Below are 22,281 nucleotides of genomic sequence, written 5' to 3'. Positions count from 1 at the left end.
TGGTTTGTCTCCCTCTCTGGTTTCATCTTGTTTCATTTTGCCTTCCCATCCCCTCTGATCCTCTGGCTTGTTTCTCAAATTCCTCATATCAGTAAGATCATATGATACTTGTCTTTCTCTGATTGACTTATTTCGCTTAGCGTAATACCCTCTAGTTCCATCCATGTCATTGCAGATGGCAAGATATCATTTTTTTGATGGCTGTATAATATTCCATTGTATATGTATAAACCACATCTTCTTTATCCATTCATCTATTGATGGACATCTAGGCTCTTTCCATAGTTTGGCCATTGTGGACATTGCTGCTATAAACATTGGGGTGCTCATGCCCCTTCAGATCACTACATTTATATCTTTGGGGTAAATACCCAGTAGTGCAATTGCTGGGTCATAGGATAACTGTTTTCAACTTTTTGAGGAACCTCCATACTGTTTTCCAGAGTGGCTGCACCAGCTTGCATTCCCACCAACCGTGGACACATCATTCTTAACTGAATCTCATAGTTTATGTGGAGTTTATGCTCAGTCATTGTGTTGTATAATCTATAGGTTTTGAGAAATGAATAATGGCATGTATCCACTATTACAGTGTCCTACAGAATGGCTTCTTCGTCCTAAGAAAACCACTGTGCTCCATCTCTTCATCTCTCCCTCCCTACGACCCCTGGGAACCACTGATCTTTTTACAATTTTCATAGTTTTGCCTTTTCCAGAATGTCATATCATAGGAATCATATAGTGTGTAGCTTTTTCAGATTGGCTTCCTTTACTTAGCAATATGCTTTTAAGTCTTCACTGTGTCTTTTCATAGCTTGAAACCTCATTTCTTTTTATCACTGAATAATATTCCATCACATGGATGTATCATAGCTTGTTTATTCTTTCACCTATTGAAGTATTCTCGACATCTACTCCACTTTTATAAAGCATAAACATGGATTGTTTTTTGTTTGTTTGTTTTTTGAGAGATGGGAAAAATACCCTGCCTACTAGGAAGTGAATGAATTCCCTCTGTAAGGGCAAGGAGTGGGGAGTACAAATTCTCTTCATATCTGAAAAGTTTAAACTGGACATACATCAACAGAAGAGCTTTGACTGAGAATCATTCCCATGATCCTCCAGAAAGGACACTAAGGGCAAAAGTGTCTTGGGAATCTGAATAAATAGGTTCATGATCATTGTGAGAACCTCAAAGTGCATTAACTTTCCATAAAATACTTCTCTGTCTCTTTTCCAGTGTGCCAGGAAGCTGTCTGGGAAGCCTTCAGGACATTTTGGGATCGACTTCCTGGGCGTGAGGAGTATCGTTACTGGATGAATTTGTGTGAGGATGGAATCACAACTATATTTGACATGGGCACAAATTTTAGTCAGTCTGTGGAACATAGAAGTTTAATTATGAAGGTAAGGGTACTAACAAGGGAAGAATTGCTAGACTATTGTAGGAGCACCTATAGACAGTTAAAGCCTGAAGGTAGAAAGAACAAATGCCAAATCCCTACATTACTTTTTGTTGTTGAATTAGGCTATTTGAGTGAGCTGCCATAGGGCATAGCCTAGTCTTTATATCCCTAGCTCTGGCTATTATAATAAACATTGTTAACCCAGTAAGAGCGTCAGGCTTATGTTTATAAATGTAAATATTTGGAAATAATACTCAGCAATGGTTTAGGCTAATCTTTGAGATTTGAGCATTCTTGCCAAAATTTTGCATATTATCAATTCAGAGTAGCTACCAATGACACTAGTTAGGATAGAAATTGTAGTTCATTGAATAAATGTTTAGTAAAGTATAAATATAATTCTAATTAGTGAATTTGCTTACTTGTTCTCCTTCTTTTAGACTTAGTTTGTTCTTAGCAAAGGATAAATAAGCATGCATATAGACAAATTACCTGCCTACCTACCTTCTCCTTTTTTTTTTTTTAAGATTTATTTATTTATTTTAGAGAGAGAGAGAGAGAGAGAGCGCACAAGTGGGAGGAGGGGCGGTGGGAGAAGGGGAGGGAGGGAATTCCAAACAGACTCCTCACTGAGCCCGGAGCCCCACTTGGGCTGGATCCCACGATCCCGAGATTATGACCTGAGCCAAAATCAAGAGTCAGGCACTTAACTGACTAAGCCACCCAGGACCTTCCCCTTTTCATGCAGTACATATGTATTCATGTAGCATGCACGTATTCATGATAAGAAAATGAAGCTGTTTAGATACATGTGGCAAATTGCTCGTGCTGTCTGATATGCCCTGTATATATCCTTGTCCGTCCGTTTGAGTCCTAAATGTCTTCAGCTCAGATGTAACCTTCCTTATGAGGAATCAACCCCCAGTCTCACAGATTTAACTCCCATAATTCTTAGAGCTCCCATAATTCTTTAATGTTGTACCACTTGCATTTTATTATTATTAGTTGTGTGTGTGACTTCTTCTACTAGACTATGAGCTGAAGAGCAAGGATTATGTCATGATTTGTCATTTTGCCTTCCTGTGATAAAGTAAATATGTAATAGATATTTGTTGAAATAAAGTATATAAGCAATAATTGCAATGTCTTTTTCCTATTTGCTGCAATGTAGAAACTTTTACAAATATTATCTTAAATACTTGTTTTAAGTATTATATACCCTAGAGAGACTAAGGGAAGAATTATTGACTGAATAACTCTGAGCTTTTATTTTGAGTCTAATAGAATTAGATTAGTACATCTTAAAGTAATACAGTATATCATCCGATTCTTTCTACTTTGAAAATTTTATTTCTAGTAGAGGCATGCTATTAATTTCTTTCAACATTGGGCCCTACATTGGGATGATCTTATTAACTAGAGGCAAACTGGGGAGAGAAATATGGTCTGATAAATATGGGTGGACCCAAGACAAATTTTGCAGGGTTATAAACATTTTGAAGTTGTGCAGGTTTTTGTTTTTTAAAAATTTTTATTATGTTAATCACCATACATTAAATCGTTAGTTTTTGATGTAGTGTTCCATGATTCATAGTTTGTGTATAACACCCAGTGCTCCATTCAGTACGTACCCTCTTTAATACCCATCACCAGGCTAACCCACCCCCCCACCCCCCTCCCCTTTAGAACCCTCAGTTTGTTTCTCAGAGTCCATAGTCTCTCATGGTTCGTCTTCCCCTTTGATTTCCCCCCCTTCATTTTTCCCTTCCTACTATCTTCTTCTTTTTTTTTTTTTTTAACATATAATGTATTATTTGTTTCAGAGGTACAGGTCTGTGATTCAACAGTCTTACACAATTCACAGCACTCACCATGGCACATACCCTCCCCAATGTCTATCACCCAGCCACCCCATCCCTCCCACTCCCCACCATTCCAGCAATGCTCAGTTTGTTTCCTGAGATTAAGAATTCCTCATATCAGTGAGATCATATGATACATGTCTTTCTCTGACTGACTTATTTCGGTTTTTGTGTGTTTTAAAATGTACTCAACTTTTAATCATAGTAACTCACATTTTAAGCCAAAGTGTTACATTTTTTTCTTCTTTTCGTCACATTTAAAATTTTTAAAATTTATTTAATGTTTTTTAAGATTTTATTTATTTGACAGAGACAGTGAGCAAGGGAACACAAGCAGGGGGAGTGGGAGAGGGAAAAGCAGGCTTCCCGCTGAACAGGGAGTCCGATGCAGGGCTCAATCCCAGGACCGTGGGATTATGACCTGAGCTGAAGGCAGACGCTTAATGACTGAGCCACCCAGATGCCCCAATTCTGTCACATTTTTTTAAAGATTTTTATTTATTTATTTGAGAGTCTTCTGTCACATTTTTAACTGTTCAATATTAATAATTATGAGAATAGCTACCAGTTATTTAGTATATTCCATGTACCAGGCCACATAGTAAGCCCATTAAAACATTATATTTAATAAACAACAAACCTACAAGGAGGTACTAATATCCCCAATTTATAGATAAGGACCTTAAGCATCAGAGTTATTCCTTATTCTGGATTACAAAACCAGATGGGCTGGAGCTTAAATTCAAACCCACTTCTCTTTTTTAAAAGAGGAAAAAAGATGTTTTTTCCCGTTTACCATTGGGCCTCCCTTCTCAGTCATTGCCACCTTTGCAAACTGCTAAATTGGCTAATATGGAATAGCTATTCAGTGAAAAAAAATACACATACACTTATCTACACACACACACATTTACATTTATATCAGTGTTGTCCATCTCAATTGTGTCCATAATAAAGGATTAGCTGACAGAGCAACAAATACACATGATATAGAGTTAGTATTACCATACAACAGCTTCTTTTTTTTTTTATTATGTTAAGTCACCATACAGTACATCATTAGTTTTTGATGTAGCGTTCCCGGATATACAGCAGTTTCTTGTGATGTTACATTGGACGGTATTTTTCACAAGCAGAAATTTTAGGAAGGTAAGATTAGAAGGCATTGGAAGTATACTTTCAGTGACATATTAGTACAACATGCAGACAAAGGGGGTAATATGTCACCTGGGTTGAGTCTTAAATAACAAGTACAAGTTAGCTGAATGAGGAGGAGTTTGGGAGGAACAGTCCAGGCAGAGGGGACAGCATAAGCCAAATGTTTGTAGGGAGTGACTTGGGCCAACATACCAGAAGGGTAGATTAGAAGTGACAGGAGATCAGACTGTAAGAGTAGATAACTCTGTGGATGATAGGAAATCATCGAGGGGTTGTAAGTAGGTGAGTCACAGACTGATGGGACAGTTTTGAATTTTAAAAGGGTCATTATGGCTTCTATACACTATGGGGTGGATTAGAGGGATCAGGGAGACTGGCTACTACTCCATGCCTGAGGAACTGAGGGTCCTAACTAGACATGAGATACAGAAAGGAAGCACGAGGGATACAAGTAGGGAAAAAGATTAGCAGGACTCTGTGATAGGTTGAATGGGAGCGTGAGAGGTTGAGGAAATGGCCTGGGAAACCTCCCTGTTTCTAGTTTGGATGACTAAGAACAAGAACTCAGGCAGAGAAGCAGTTTTGTATATGTCGGCGGGAGATTGAGTTCACTTTTGAATGTGTTTTGAGCCACCTGTGAAATGTGAATTGCCTGGAATTTAGGTATGAATCCAAGGAGAGTGGTCTGAGTTATAAGTATAGCTTGTAGGAGTCACCAGGCTTGAGGTAGTAATTGAAAGCATTTAGAGTGGCTGAGATTATTCTAGGAGAGTTTGTAAGAGCAGTGAGTTATTTATAAATATCATGAGAGTTATTCAGAATAATAGTTTCTCCGTTTTACAGATGAGAAAGTGAAGGATTTTGGGTTTTGCCTCCATTACCAAGCAAGAGAAAATAGGACTTGAAACTAGGTCTTCTAAGTTAGTGTTCTTTTTATTATATTGGTCTCAAAATAAAACCACTAATTTAGAGGAAACTTAGGAACAATTTGCTTTGGAATGCCCCAGAGGAATAATCCAATTATTGGTACAGTGTATCTTTTTTGCCTGAATTCTGGAGAAATGGATTTAGCATTTATTTTATCCACATGTTTATATTATTCTAGTATAAGAGTTTCTATAAATATGTTAGATCACAAAAAACTTTGATTCTCAGTCCATGGAAGGTTAAAGTAGAACTCTACCAATCTCCAATTTGTAGATCTTTTTGAAATCATTAACAAGTAAAGTCTGTTAATCTGTGCCCATTAAAAAAAAGCTCAAGAACTTTTGGAAACATAAACAGAGACTGAGTGCCAGGACATTCCCACGGTCCCCAAACAAACTTGGCATTGTTAGTACCTTGCTTTAACTATTTGTCTAACCATAGAAAATAACAGCATAGATTTATAAAAGAACAATATAATGTTAGGGCATTAGTGTTTTCTATGCAATAAATTTCATTTACTGCTTAATAACTGTAATTAACTCACAGAGTCATTTTTATCTTTGTTTTCCTTAGAAACTGACATATACAAAGGAAACTGTAAGCAGGTGAGTGTCTTTTTCCCCCCTAATTTTATTTTGGCAACAGAGACGTGTAATACCTATTCCAAGACTCACACCAAATTTAATGATCCCTTTCTATTTTCTTGCTGGTTCCGGCAATGACCAGGGCTGTGGGTTGGTCCCAAATGCTTTTCCTCCTGTTGAGGCCACTTCCCTTTCAAGACTACCATCCCAGCCACTGTGCTTGTTTACTTTTTTTTTTTTTTTTTAAAGATTTTATTTATTTGAGAGAGAGAGAATGAGAGACAGAGAGCACGAGAGGGAAGAGGGTCAGAGGGAGAAGCAGACCCCCCGCTGAGCAGGGAGCCCGATGCGGGACTCGATCCCGGGATTCCAGGATCATGACCTGAGCCGAAGGCAGTCGCTTAACCAACTGAGCCACCCAGGCGCCCCGCTTGTTTACTTTCTAACCTTGCCAGGAGGCAGACTTGTTCCTTTCTCTTGGGTGAGAAAATAGATTTCTGGAAATGGAATATGGAATGATCTACTTTTGTTGAGGCTTATGGGCTAAGAGTAAAAATGTTATGAAATGGTACATCTTAGTGGCAGTTTATTAAATGATGGTTGGTGGTATGGATCACTTTACTGAGATGATTATGAGCTTGAAATATAGGAATAACACAACCTTGATGAATCCTCCAATATTAGGATTCTTGGCTCTACTGGCCTTTAGTCTTAGGATTAAGGTCATTTCTGGCTCCTGAGCAATAGCAGTACAAAGCTGCTCATGGAAGGTGAGGGATTTTGAGTGTGTAAGGATTAAAGATTTCAATTCTGTCCATACTCAGAGTATCTAGATTATGCCAGTATGTGGGTAATTATATAGAAAAACACCATTAGGGCATAAAATCCAGGTCAGAGTCCAGAGTTTTGCTTCAAATTAGAAAAAAAGACAGGCTGAAAAACCAGTTAAGTGAGTCAGTGTCTAGAGATCCAAACTGGGCAGCAGAGTCCAGGCAAAAGCAGAGTTGGAGTACACATGTGAGTGCTAGTGGGGTATGTGTAGGTTTCAAATCAAACATGAGTAAACAGGAGGGAAGGGGACTTTGTGTGGTCTCACTTACTCATACAGCTAATGTTACCACTGAGTCTCTGCTTGGGACTGGGATTGAGCACCCATTTAAATGTTGGGCCACGTGGTTTCTTGGGTGTGGGCTCTTCACCACCTAGAACAGAGCTTGGAAGTTCCTTGTGATTGCTATTCAACACACAGGCAGTGAACTAAATACTCTGCTAAGTCCCACCAGTCCTAGTAATGTTCATGGTTGTACCTAATGAAAACGATAGCACCTTTTCCACATCTTATATGGTTAAGAAGCTTGTAAATACCGTACTCATGGCATTTAACCTGGAAGAAGCTCTGAAGTTTACTTGGGAAGTGGACGTAAGCAAGTGTATAGCTTGTGGGTTATTATAAAGTGGTGGAAGGAGGGTTATCTGAAGTAGGATGGACAGTTGTAACACCATATGAGGCTGGTTGTGGCTCATCACACAGTAGGTAGCTGGAAGATGTTTAAGGTGTAGTGTGTGTATGTTTTAAGTCTTTCTGTGGGACTCACTTCAACTGGGTGCAGTTTTCCACAGCTACCTAGCATTTCTTAGAATGAGATTATGTATAAGTAAAGAAGAAATTTTGCACTGTGGTCAGTTGTCTCCTACTGTATTAGTCACATTGGAACAAATTCACAAATAAGCATCATAGCAGGACTGACTGGATTATATATTTTTATTGCTAAGGCACTGTCTGTAGTAGGTATAATAAGGGACTCAAAATATTATTTACCATTCTTAGAAAATAATGTATGTATAAAAATAAAAACACATATGAAAATATAAGTGAATTTTGAGAATTTTAAAGTTTAAAGCTTCTTTCCCATATAACTGGACAGACCAGGTTGGGGTGGGGTGAGAACGCCAACTGTGGTAGTTGCTGAAAGTGGTGACCTGGGGTTAGGTAACCTGGGAGCGAAACCCTGGGAGGGGCCTAAGAATTCTCTAAGCCATCTTTCTCCCACTTGAGTACTATAGTGACCCACTGAAACCCTTAATTTGCCCACCATTTTTCTATATTCAAATTTATTTTTATGATTTTTTTTTGAGGTTAGTCTTGTATTCTCTGTGTTGAGATTCTTGTGTTAGGTTTTATTGCTGCTGTAGCAAATTACCACAAACTTTGGTAGTTTAAAACAACACAAATTTGTCCTACAGTTATGTCATTCAGAAATCTGACATGGGTCTTAAGGTGTTGCCAGGTTTACATTCCTTTCTGGAAGATCTAAGGGAGAAACTGTTTTCTTACCTTTTCCAGCTTCTAGAAACTACCCAGATTGCTTGGCTCATGACCCCCTTCCATCTTCAAAGCTAGTCATGGCCGGTCAAGCCTTTCTCACATTTTATCACTCTGACACTCTTCTGCCTCCTTCTTCCACATTTAAGGATCCTAATGATTATGCTGGATCCACCTGGATGAACCTGGTTATACTCCCTATTTTAAGGCCAGCTGATTAGCAACCTTAATTCCCCTTTGTATGTAACTTAACATATTCACAGATTCAGGGGAGTAGGATGTGGATGACTTTGAGGGGCCACTATTCTACTTATCAAACTTCTTTTCTGTGACTTAAATTGCTGCTTCTATGTGAACTCAAACCTAACGTGCTGACATATGACTTGCACCAAATACTCTGTTCTGTATCACTTTAAGCTTCCCCTACAATCATTTGCTCTGTGTCTTTAAAAAAATTTTTTTCTGCTTTACTTAGGATCTCACATCCCATCTTAACTCTTACACACATCTTCCTACCATTGTTTCTTTCTTTTTTTTTTTTTTTTAAAGATTTTATTTATTTATTTGAGAGAGAGAGAATGAGAGACAGAGAGCAGGAGAGGGAGGAGGGTCAGAGGGAGAAGCAGACTCCCTGCTGAGCAGGGAGCCCGATGTGGGACTCGATCCCGGAACCCCAGGATCATGACCTGAGCCGAAGGCAGTCGCTTAACCAACTGAGCCACCCAGGCGCCCCCTACCATTGTTTCTTTGTCTCTCCTGAGTCTTCAGCTTCTCCCATTACTAACTCCTTATTAGCATTTGAACATACTCAAATCTCTCCCATGTTACCAAAAGGCCTTCCTCCAGCCCTTTATACCCATTATAGCTGGGTATCTTGAAAGCATCTCCACTTAGCTCCACTCAATGCTTAACCACCTGCCTTCTGGACTTACTGTGAAGTCTCAATAACCAGTACAAAACCCCACCTGGAATATGTGCTCACCAAATAGTTGTTAAATGAATAACTGAGTTTCTGCTCAATTACTCAAGTTTATTATCAGGTCTCTGGTAATATTCTTGGTGTAAGGACTGTTCTTTGGCATTTTTTTTTTTTTGTACCTCAATTAACTTATATTTGTCATTGAGTATGCCTATCATAGATCACAAAGACAAATACACATTTTTTTTTAGCAAATATTTTATTCTGTTTGGGACACGTGTCCCTCTTCCATTACCCTCTGTTTTATATTTGTTAAGCATCTCCTATTTTTATAATGCTTCTGCATATATAATATCTTATTTAGCTTTTATTATACCTTTGGGAAATAGATAGTAGAAGGAGGTATTCCTGTTTTGGAGATTAAGTTCTTGTGGCTCAGAGCAACTGAGATATTTCTCTAAGGCATAACAAAGTTAATGATACTTCTGGGACTAGCACCCAGGATTCCTGGCCCTGTGCCTTGAGTTCTTTTGTTGTCCTGTGCTGATCATAGTTAACAGATTCAAGAGCAAAGCAAAGTATAGAAAATTGTCGAGGGGAGTAGTAATCTAGATAGGAAATTATGCTTGGCTTGTTTTTAAACTTATACTCCATGTGTCTCTGATATCTTTTGGTACAATCTCACCTGAATTCTGATAGGATGAGGCAGTAGAGGTGAGTAATAAATTATGTGCTGGATGAGCTGAGGAAATGAGAAAGTAGGAGGTTGTTCACTGCTGGTATTAAGCTAAAGGTCTTAGCTGAACGATTTCACATTTGTGGTTTGGCCTAGAAATGAAAGTAGTATTTCTGTCTCCAAACTCAATACAACTCTGTGTTCTATTCTGTTGTGACATTTTAGGGGATCCCTGCAGGAGGCATACCTAATGAGAACATGTTGAAAGGATTCTTGTTGTTAAGTGGTTTTTTTTCCTCTTTTTTGAAAGGAGAGTGGGAAAATGAGGGATTAAACTTTGGACTGTTGGACAAGAGATTTGAATTACTGAGCATTGCCTACTTACCATCTTTAAAATGTTATTTTGAATTCAGTAAGTGAAATCTAGTTCTACTGAAGTAAACAAACTTCTCTGTTGTGAATACTTCCCTAGAGAATTAGATTAGATTTAATTTATTTACTTATTTTTTAGTTCCAATACTTCTCTTTTTAAATTTAAAAAAAATTTTATTTTTAATTGAAGTATAGTTGACATACAATATTATGTTAGTTTCAGGTGAGCAACATAGTTATTCAACAACTATATACATTACAAAATGCTTACCACTATAAGTGTAATTACCATCTGTTACCATACAAAGTTATTGTTATATTATTGACTATATTTCCTATTAATCATCTTTATCCCTGTGACTTATTTATCAAATGTGGGGGATCTTGATGTGGGGGATAATTTGACTGAAACCAGGTGAGGTCTGGTTACTTTGCCATGTCATTCCAACTTCCTGTTCTAGTTACTTGTGTTGTGCTTTGGCCCCCTCTGTCTTACTTTGACCTCTTTGTTCTTCATGCCTGGTTGCTCTCCATAGCTCTCCAACTTTGATTGGGTTTCCCTTCCTTTTTATGGGACCTTATACACCTTGACTTTTAGGTTGTTAAATTTATGTAGGCCATTATTACAACCAAGTGAAACCATCTTGGTTGCCCTTCTAGTCAATATGGCTCGCAGAAAGGCCATGTTGTGAGGAATTAAGATGAGTGAGAGAGAGGTTTCTGGAATCAGGTGGGCCTGTTTTACATCAGAGTTCCTCCATTGTCTAGCTGTGTGACTCTGAGCAAATTCTTAACCTCCTCTAGTATTAGTCTCCTCATATGTATAAATGGGGATAATAGTATCTTCCTTTTAAGACTGTTGCCAGAATTAAATGAGTTAAGCAAGATGAAACACTTAACACAGTACTTGACACATGATAAACTTAGTGGTACTCATTCTTGCTGTTATTATTGAAAAGGGAACTAGATATGGTTAGGAATTTTAGGTATGACCTTGGGCCATGTAAGTCATTGTGTCACCCAGGAAAAATTGCTTTATTCATTTGGACTTCGTTTTTTCCTCTATAAAATGAAGGTATTGGCATGGTGTTCTGCCTTGTGGACAACTGATAGACCCTATTCAAGCCTGATTATGTTAATATCTGTCCCCAAATCATTTGAATCTTATTTGTTTTAGCTCTACTCCCTGCAACCCGAGAAGCCTCTTGATGCTTTCTCATCACCTAGGCCCTTTCTCCACTCATCATTCATCATAATGACTTATCCAGATGTTGTATTCTTTAGGTTCTTCTAGATGACAGACAGCTCACTGAGAAGCAATTTCCTGCAAATGCTTCTAAATAACCAAAAGTGATGGGTTTGGTGTAATGGTTTAAAATGTTATTCTTTCTAGATGGTATTTTTAAAAAGCAGAAAAATCTTTATGAGATTTTTAAAAACTCAGTTTCTCAAATTTTCTTTCTTTTTTTTTTTAAAGATGTTTTAATTTTTTAAGTAATCTCTATACCCACTGTGTGGCTTGAACTTACAGCCCTGAGATCAAGAGTTGCATGCTCCACCAACTGAGCCAGCCGGGTGCCCCAGTTTCTCAAATTTTCTACCAAAGCCTGGGAGTTTAGGGAACATGGCCCTAGTTGACTCCCCCACTGGAGTTCCAGTCATGAAATATCTTTGAATTATCATATTTAATATCTTAATTTTAATTTTAACTTTATATTCAATTTCACAATGTAGCCATATTTGTTTTAATATTAAAATATTTTGAATTACACATCAATTCTTACTTAGTTCCCCACCTGCCTATGCTTCAAGTAATATTGATGGTTCAAGATGTCTGCCATGTTTATCTGTTGGCTTTGAGTAACCCCCTGTCCCACCACCATGACCTAATTTAGAGCAATAGGGCAATCTAAAGGAGTTGTCTGAAGATGAGACTCACTGGCACATTGGCAAGTCTGTGAGGGAGACATTTTTGACTATAATTGAATCACCTTAGGAAGCTCACTTGTATAAAGTTGAACACAGTTTTCAACCCTTAACAGTAATGTAATCACCATCCAACAGGTGTAATCACCTTTGAACTCCTTTGTAAAAGGTTAACGTAACATCCCTTTTCCCTTAGGACATATCCATATACAAACTTTAAAGTTCTAAAACTTCCTAAGGGGTGCCTGCCTGGCTTAGTCAGAAGAGCATGTGACTCTTGATCTTGGGGTCATGAGTTTGAGCCCCACATTGAGTGCAGAGATTACTTAAATAAATAAAACTTTAAAACAAATAAATGAGACTTTCTAAAAGTATAGTAGTACTTTAAATTTTATATTTTTGGGGTATGTGGAAACTTGGACTTGCAGAAACCCACTTTCTTTCCTTTAGAGGAGGGACTTCTCAGACTATCTTTTTTTAATAAAGATTTTATATTTATTTATTTATTTGAGGGGGAGGGGCAGGGGGGGGGGAGAAGCAGACTCCCCACTGAGCAGGGAGCCTGACTTGGGACTCCATCCCAGGATTTGACCCCAGTACTCTGGGATCATGACCTGAGCCAAAGGCAGACACTTAACTGACTGAACCACCCAGGTGCCACTCAGATTACCTTTTGATCTTCTCTCGTTGCAAAGTGGCATGGTTAAAGGATAGCTGGGTGACTTGCAGCCTGTTAGCAGTGTGGCCTACAGCAAGTCATTTCTCTAAGCTTGACTTTCTTTATATAAAAAAATTTTATGATTTCTATGATCTGTCCAATGAGATGAGATCTGTGCTTATATTTTTTTCCTTAGCAGCAAGTATTCTCCTACCTGTACTACATGTTACATTTGTAATCATTTATTTGCCATCTATTTTCTGTAAGACTGTAACTGTAATAGATCATGTGTGTTTATCCACAGCTATATGCCAGATGTCTTGTTCACTCCCTGGCTAATAATATTTGTTTATTCTTTTATTCTAAAAATAACTATTTAGTGCCTACTAAATGGCAGGTACTATTTTAGGCTGGAGATAGAGTAAGAATATGGCAGGCAAGGTTCCTAATCTCATAGAATTTATATTGTTATGGCAGTCCTGTTCAATAAAACTTTCTGTGATGATGGAAATGTTCTTTACTGTGCTGTCCAATATGGTAGCCATTAGGCACATGTGACTATGGAGCTTTTGAAATGTGGCTAGTGTGAATGAGGATCAGAATTTTAAACTTTATTTAATTTTAGTTAATTTAAATTAGCACATATATCCAGTGACTACCATGACAATGCCATTCTAGAGGATTAAGAGATTGGAGACAGAGATAAAGAAGGAGATAAATAAATCAACAAATAATTTCACATACTAATAAAACTGAGAAGAAATCAACACAGCCTGATGGAATAGTAAGTAGAGGAGTACTTTAGTGTGATTCTACTTGAGCAAAAACTAACAAATGTAAAATGAATTATGAAGACTATTATTTTTTAAACTTTGTTAAATCAGTACTTCCTTGGGTTTGGGAGCCCTGTTTGAAGATCTAGTGAATTCCTTTTTGGAAAACAAACCTCAAAATATATGCACATATTTCTATCACCTTTATTAACTTTAAACATCTTTTTTAACCTTAGCCCTGAATTGTCATCTCCGTTTCCTGTTGGTGATACCTCAACATCAGGAGGTATGCTCTTGTGCACTTACTCACTTTTCTTTTTAAATTATTTATGCCTTAAGATGATCTTGTGAGCAAGCACACATTTCAGCTCACATTTAAAAAATATCAGGTTTCTCTTTCCTTATGTGTTGTTCAAGAGTCTCAAGAAGAAGTGATTGTGTTTTCATTAATTGTATGGCATTATGTTGTGGGTACTTAAAGATCTTTAATTATTAAGTCTAATAAAAATCAGAAAGCTACTTAAAAAAAAGTACAACCTAAAGAATTACTTTAAGGCAAACACTCTGTAACCACTACTTATGTCAACAGGTAGAACCTTTCTAGTTCCACCATTTGTCATTTGCCTTGCAAGAGTTTCTCAGAGTAAGGATTTTCTGATTGCCTTGTGGTATACTTTAAGATGTTCCTTTGATCTCTGTGTCTCCTATGAATTGGTGTTGCTTTATTTATTTTTAATTTTTTTAAAAAAGCTTTTGTTTATTGGAAATTTCAAACATATACAAAAAATAAGAATTGCACAATGAGGCCCAGCTTCAACAATGATCAGTTCATAGCCAGTCTCCAACCTTCACCCACTTTTCCTGTCTGGTGGTATTACTTTTCTCAGTATCTGTCCTCTTTACTAGATAGCTCCTTAAGGATAAAAATTTTGTCTGTATCCTTAGCATCTTGCATAGTGGCTGGCATAAGTAGATGCTCATTAAATGCTGTTGAATGAATGAATGAATGAGTTATAATTACTTTCTGTTCTAGGAAGATCTAAGCAAATGTGTCTTAAGGTTAGAATATACTGAATTTCCAGGATGGAAAAACAAATGACTTACAGGAATTGTTTTGAAGTCAGTTTGTTATTTCCTGATATGATTCTGAATTCACATACATGATTTTGTTTTTCTACTTAGGTGCTATTCTCAGTGTTCCATATCCAGGGGTGACCTCCTATGAAGGTACCTCAGAGAACATCAAGGAGAGGCCTGAGGAGAGTGTGAGTGATGCTGTGTTTTGTTATTTAGTTTCTAACATGTAGAACAGGGGTTAAGAGAGACTTATATTCCATTGCCAAACTACACAAGACTTCATGTGGTTTCCTTTATGGAGGTATTGTGGATTTTAAAACCAGTGTATTAAAAAGAATCTAAGATTCCTTGGAGAGCTGAGTCAATCTGCTTTTGCAAGAGAGAGCTTCAAGTTGTAAATGAAATGACTTGGAGCCTGGGTAATTGTCATCATGGTAAACTCATGGTCTCTTGTGGGCTATGTGAAATAATTTACTGTGGGGGTTTTGCCTATGTAATTCTATCTCATAATAGATCAGGACTTAGTCTTCTCTTCTTCAGAGGTAAAGGATGTAGATTTTACGTAGTTAAAAAATCAAGAAATACTGTGGTTTTTAAATGCATCATTATTAACAGTAACCTGTCCACCAAACAATATTAAGTTTACTTTCAATAACATTCAGGTTAAAAAAAAAAGTACATAGACTGCCCAGGAAGATAGAAATATTTTGTTAGAAATTTTGTTAAATATGAATTTTTAAAATTTGAGGGTTCATAAATCCTAGATTACTTAATATAGTGTAAACTCTGACTGAACATATTCACTAGAAAGGTGTAATTTAGTTACCTTGTACCTTTTCTTCCCAGCTTGGACATTTTAATTTATATGAAATCAGGTTAAGTCACCCTACTCTGCCCCACCACTTTCCCTGTCACTGAACAAGGCTGGTAGTAATGTGGGATCCGTGAGTGGAAGCTGGAATCAATACATTCACCCTCCGTACAACTTTGTCCAGAGTAGGTGGTGCTGGGAAATATTGTCATTAAATAAATATTTGTGAATGAATGAATAAAAAGTGATACTGTGGTTCTGAACTTGAAGCAGAATAGTTGTGGGTTTAGGTCTAGAAACATTCATAGAATGAGATAGAATTCTCTATAATTAAGAAATGAAGGATTTATGTATAATCAATTGGAACATTAATATCCAAAAAAAAAAGACTATTTGAAGCCAATTTATAGAGTAAGAAAACAAAGCAGTATAGACATACCTAATAAGAATTAGATTGCTTGTACTTCTAGTTCAAAATGAAGCCTGAAGTTTCACTTTTACAGTTCAATTTTTTTCCTAATACATTTTCCATCTACTGTTATAGAAATTGTATACTTTATTTCTGTTTTGTCAGTAGTTTTCCTATAAGTTACATAATATATATTATTATGTTTAGCATTTATAATATTTATATTATATGTATAAAATATATAAACCCTATAAGTTACCTCCTAAGTTATAATGTATAATCTAGCAAAATTTAAGTTTTTCAGAATCTTGATCCTTGTCTTAAGCAATGCAGGAATATTAGAACATTGTAATTCAAATAATCACCCTACTGATTTATATTCTATTTTTTGATATTTTTGTTTTTTCTTTCTCTCTTTTAGTTCTCTCTTTTCAATCCCACAAATTAGACTGTATTATATTTGTTCTTTTTTAAGAAATTTAAAAAAATATTTTATTTATTTGAGAGAGAGAGAGAAGGGGGAGAGGAACAGAGGGAGAGGGACAAGCAGACTCTTCACTGAGCCCAGAGCCCAACATGGGGACAGATCCCAAGACCCTGACGTCATGACCTGAACCGAAATCAAGAGTCGGATGCTCAACCAACTGAGCCACCCGGCACCCCTATATTTGTTCTTCTTTTTTTTTAGACTGTATTATATTTGTTTTTGATAAAGTTTGTTTTACATCTACCTGGAAGTTTATTATTTTATTTTCTTAAAATTCTTTATTGCATTTTAGATCTCTCTTCTAGGATAATTTTCTTTTTGAAATATATGCTCCTGATATTACTTTAGTAAGAGTCTCTCATTTGTTCGAGTTTTTGATCATCTGAAAATTTCTTTATTATCTCCTTATTATAGAAAAAATTTAAATCTGTACTAAATTCTAGACTGAGGGTTTTTTTTTTTTTTTCTGGTCAAGGTTTTATTTCACTATATTCTAACTTTTGTTGTTAATACTGAGAACTGTCAGTTCAGTTGTTTTTCACTTGTGTATCAGTTCAGTTGTATTCCTCTGGCTGTTTTCTTTGTCTACTTTTAAGATATATCTCTGTCTCCTCTCTATATATCTCTATCTATCCATACACATCTAATCATAAGACATAACAGCTGAAAATTTCTCAGAATTCATGATATCGATAAGGCTTTACATTAAGGAAGTACAACAAATCCAAAGCAAAATAAATAAATATACTCCTATACCCATTTTTTGTGAAATACTATATAGTATACTACTATATACACACACACATATATATATATATATATACACTTTTATATACATAAGTATACTATAGTATATATACTGTAAGTATATATATATATATATATATATATATACTATAAATACATATAGTAGTATACTATATGGTATTTGGCATTCTGCAGTTTAACAAATATGGATATAGGAGAAATTCTCAGCTATTATCTTGTGTGACTGAACCTCTGACCTCCTCCTTTTATCCTTCATGTTTGTTAACCACTCTTTAATAATTTCCATTTCTTTGTCTCTCTGGGTTAGAATTAGGTATGTGTTCCAGTTTACTAATTCTTCCTTCAGCTTAGTTTAATTGGTTGTTCAAATTGTCTGTTGAGTTTTTAGAATCCTTGCTTTATGTGGCAGTCTTTTTTTTTTTTTTTAATTGAAGTATAGTTGACACACAATGTCACATTAGCTTCAGGTGTATGGCATAGTGATTTGACAAGAATGTCCTTATACTATCCTCACTACAAGTGCAGCTATCATCTTTACTAGTGTATGGGAGTCTTTGATCTGACCTTTCAACATGTACACACCTTTTTACTTTTTATCCTATCCCTTTGTGGTATTTAAAACTCAAGCCTAGGTTACAAAGTATCAGAGGATATAACCATGTACTCACACAACACTGATTCACCTCTCTGGATTTTTTTAACCTGTTTTTCCTGACCCCTTGGCATTTTCTTTACTTTCTTGCAAACCAGCTATGCATTAAAACTTTTAAAAATATTTATTCATCACTTAAGGCATTCTGTAGCAGCAAGATTACTAAGGATATTTCTTTTATAATAGTACTGGAAATGGAAGTCTCTGTCCAAATTTAGCAAGATAAGATTTAATATCAAAAATGCAAAGTTTTATATAAAATTCCTTAAGACTAAGAGTTTTTGTTGATGTTAGTCTCTGTATGAATCAGTAGTATGATGCAGTTACTGGGGTGAAACTAGTAAAAGCTAGTGTAATTTTAGGTTGTATTTGTAGAAATACAGAATCTATTATAAGAGAGGTGGTGGTATCCTATCATATTTTAATTGATCAGATCTGATTTGTGTATACCATACTCTAAGGAAGGTATTAAGAGCCTGAGAAATGTCTGGAGGAGAAAATCTAGGGAAGTCAGGGGTGTCATGATAGCTGTTTGTACTCATTTGAAGGGCTCTCTGGTGACTACAGTTTTTATATATGTCCTGGATTACAGAACTGAGATCAGTGGTGGAGCTTACAGGGAAATATATTTGGGCTTAATATTAAGAGCTTTGGGTAGAAGTGGATGAAACGGGTAAAGAGAGTCAAAAGGTATAAATTTCTAGTTAAGAAATGAGTAAGTCATGGGAATGTAATGTACATGATGGTGACTATAGTTAATAGTACTGTGTTGCATATTTGAAAGTATTTAGGAGAGTGGATCTTGAAAGTTCTCATCACAAGAAAAAGAAATTTGTAACTGTGTATGGTGATGGATGTTAACTGGACTTACTGTGATGATCATCTTGCAATACATACAAATATGGAATCATTACATTGTACACCTGAAACTAATATGTGTTTTATGTCTATTATACCTTAATAAAAAATGCCAAAAAATATGAGCGCCTGATATGTGCCAGTTACTGTTTCAGGAGGCATACTGAGAAGTAAACATACAGTGTAATTACCTTGTGGTATGTGCTATGATAGGGTAAATGCAGAATGAAATAGGAGAGCATTAGGAGCATTGGGTCAGTTTTGAGGGGCAGTTCTGAGAAATTTTCTGGTGGGGGTGAGGTCTGAATTGAGGATGAATATAAGTTACCAGAAGAAGAGACAGGGGAAAGGTCTTGGCCTGAGGTCTCAAAACAAAGGGAGTAGCACTGCTTAGGCCAGAGAGAATTAGCATATTCCTAGGTCTGCAAATAGGAATTTAGCATGGCTGGAGTGGATAGTGAAAGGTGGGGGAAAGGGAGATGGGGCTGGAAAAGCGAAGCAGGAACCAAGTTGTGGAGGGCAAAGAAGAAAGAAAAAAAAATTAAAGAACTTCCCAAACATGAGAGCTTTTTTTTTTTTTTAAGATTTATTTATTTATTTATTTGAGAGAGAGAGAGAGAGCACAAGGAGGTGACAGAGGCAGAGGGAGAGGGAGAAACAGAATTCCCACTGAGCAGGGAGTCTGATGTGGGGCTCCATCCCAGGACCCCAGGACCATGACCTGAGCCAACGCAGATGCTTAACCGGCTGAGCCACCCAGGTGCCCCGAGAGCATTTTTTTTTTTTGAAATGTAATGGTCTGCCTTTGAAAATCATGACTCTTTCTCATCAGGCCATTTAAACTGAGGATGAGCAACCATTTGTCAGGGATATTGTAGAGAGAATTCAGGCATCCAAAGGGATAGTGGGATCTTTGAGGTACTTTCCTATTCTGAGATTTTGAAGGTCTCTGATTATGTGATCTATCACGGATGAAAAATGGTACACTGAAGGAAAGCCTCTGTAGTCTCTTCCTGACTCTGCCATTGGCTTGCTGGGAGCCCTTAGGCTAGCCATTCTTCTATTCCAACCCCTTCTCTTGTGTATCACAATGGAGGGACTTAGATGGATGAGCTCAAGGGTATCTTCCGTGTAGCACTTTTTACCGTAGCATTGTAGTAGTGATACTTTCTTTCCCTCATTCTACATTTACTATTGGAATTCTTCTGTAAGACACTATTGTCACTTCTCATTTATTTATTAAATCATTTATTTCCATCAATATGGACTCATGGATATTTATTTTATTCTTTGGATTATAATCCATTATTTATTTTGTTTTTCAAATTGTTGCAGCTTTGGACTGGAAGACCTGGATTTTACTGTTACAGAGTACAAAAAGTTCATTGATACAGTTTCAGATTCCATGTAGTCACTAATCTTCAAGAAACTACCCCTTGTTGAGTTTGTTATAGTATACAAAAAGAATCTCCACAATTATCTGAAAAGGCTGTTAATATAATTCTCCCTTCCCTAATACTTTTATTCATATATTTCAACTAAAGCAACATATTACTGATTGAATGCAGAAACAGATATGAGAATCCACTATCTTCGTCTGAAGCCAACCAAATTAAAGAATTTATAAAAATATAAACAATGTTACTCTTTTCATTCATTTTTTATTTTGCAAAATGTTATTCCTTTTTACAGCATAAAGAGTTTATTATTTTTAAATGAATTAGGAAATATTCTTAAAAATTTCCCCTTTAATTTTTTGTCTGGTAAATATCTATAGATACAACCCATAAAAACCAAATTTCTTTGTGTTTCTTAATGATTTTTTTTTTTTTTTTTTTTTTGCGAGAGAGAGAATGAGAGGGAGCACGAGAGGGAGGAGGGTTGGAGGGAGAAGCAGACTCCCTGCTGAGCAGGGAGCCCGATGTGGGACTTGATCCCGGGACTCCAGGATCATGACCTGAGCTGAAGGCAGTCGCTTAACCAACTGAGCCACCCAGGTGCCCAATGATTTTTAAGAGTTTAAATGGGCCCTAAAACCAAAAAGTTTGAGAACAACACTTCTAGGCTATTTTTAGATGATACTATTAGCATAGTCAACTCTTTTTAAACTCACGGATGATGTGATAGAAGATGGTCAACTTTGATGGTTATCTGTGGAAAATTTTCTGTCTTTCCCTGAAGCAGTCATTGTGTGCTCAAAGGAATGTACAAATGCATAGTAATTTTAATGTTAGCCTGTGTCTTAAAGTCCACCCAATTAGTTCCAAAGTCAGATACTGTATAAAAGGTCATCATTAGAAGTTTCTTTTGACATAGTGTCTGATATGTACCAATCAGGAGATACTTGTTGGTTGTATGAGTAAACATTGACATTTATTGTTTTTTTCTCTAAAAATCCAGATTAGCAATGAAATTGAGAATGTGATAGAAGAATCCACAAAACCAGCAACTGAGCAGATTGCAGAATTCAGTATCCACCTTTTGGGAGAACAATATAGGGAAGAACTACAGGATCCCTCCAACTTCCACCACCAGCACCTTGTAGAAGAGTTTATTTCAGAGGTGGGTGATTTTTTGGTTTGTTTTTCATCTTTCTTTTCTTTCCCTTTCCCTTCCTCTTCCTCTTTCTTTCTTTCTTTCTTTTTTCTTCCTTCCTTCCTTCCTTCCTTCTCTCTCTCTCTCTCTTTCTTTCTTTCTTTCTTTTTTAACTAACAAGACATTTTCCTTGGGTTGTAAATTTCCCATATTCACAAAACTGGTTAGAGGTAGGTTAAGGAATCAGGCTCTTCTTCTCTTTGGTTCAGAGGGCTGTGACTTAGCCACTTCTTCAGAAAACTCTGTAAAAAGATCACAGAAAGATGAGTTTATTTAATTGAAGCAAAATCTGACACACCTTTACCATCTGCTAACAAATAAATACTATTTCCAAACTTTTGCTGCACAGCCAAAGAAGAATGTATTCAATGGAATGGTTTTAACTTGACAGTATTTGGAGAAATGAGTATCTTTAAGAAACTACATACAGTGTATTGTTTTTCTTGGAGGAACATTAAACTTAATTTCTTTTAATTTCCTATTTAATATTCTTTTTCTAAACTGAAAAATTTGGGGTAGTTAACATATAAGTAGTACACAGTACCAAGTTCAAAAGGACAAAAGGGTGTCCAGTGAAAAGTAAATTTCCCTCCTATCTCTGTTCCTTGGTTGGAGGTATTTTTTAAAAGGTGGTTTTTCTTTCTTTCTTTCTTTTTTTTTTTAAAGAATCATGCATTAGACTCTCCTGCAACTTTAATTTGCAGAAGAATTCTATATAGGACTTGAACTCAAGATTCTTTCAGTCAAAAATGATCCATAGGTGGCCCCCTTCTTGTGTGCCTTTCCTCTTGTGTGGTAAGGCAGTGAGTGCCCATCTCCCCTTCCTGTCCAGTGTCAGGGCACATCATTCCTTCCTGTTTATTTCTTTTCCATCCCTCTTGATGGGGTTCTCCTTGCCCAAGTTTTTCAATTCCATTATGTTGGACTCATTTCCTTCCCTAGACACTATGTGTAGAGGAGAAAAAGAAATGTGCATCTCTCAGCCAAACAGCATCATTGTAGCCATCCGACGTGGGGAGTGTAAGCCAGACAATTATTTT

At 36.5% G+C, this 22,281-nt stretch overlaps 1 protein-coding gene across 1 annotated transcript in view; it reads left to right on the top strand.

Moving 5' to 3' along the window:
- Positions 1 to 22,281, top strand: part of IMPG2 (interphotoreceptor matrix proteoglycan 2) — a 164,628-nt gene that overhangs the window by 11,250 nt on the left and 131,097 nt on the right. The window contains exons 3-7 of the mRNA XM_044919217.1: positions 1,241 to 1,407; positions 5,927 to 5,958; positions 13,821 to 13,870; positions 14,767 to 14,849; positions 21,047 to 21,208. Coding sequence (XP_044775152.1) covers positions 1,241 to 1,407; positions 5,927 to 5,958; positions 13,821 to 13,870; positions 14,767 to 14,849; positions 21,047 to 21,208 — 494 coding nt within the window. The remainder of the gene's footprint in view (positions 1 to 1,240; positions 1,408 to 5,926; positions 5,959 to 13,820; positions 13,871 to 14,766; positions 14,850 to 21,046; positions 21,209 to 22,281) is intronic.

Source organism: Neomonachus schauinslandi, chromosome 1, assembly GCF_002201575.2.
Source record: "Neomonachus schauinslandi chromosome 1, ASM220157v2, whole genome shotgun sequence".
Classification (NCBI taxonomy): Eukaryota; Metazoa; Chordata; class Mammalia; order Carnivora; family Phocidae; genus Neomonachus; species Neomonachus schauinslandi.
The sequence above is the reverse complement of the archived record's forward strand: the minus strand, read 5'-3'. Positions and strand labels throughout refer to the sequence as shown.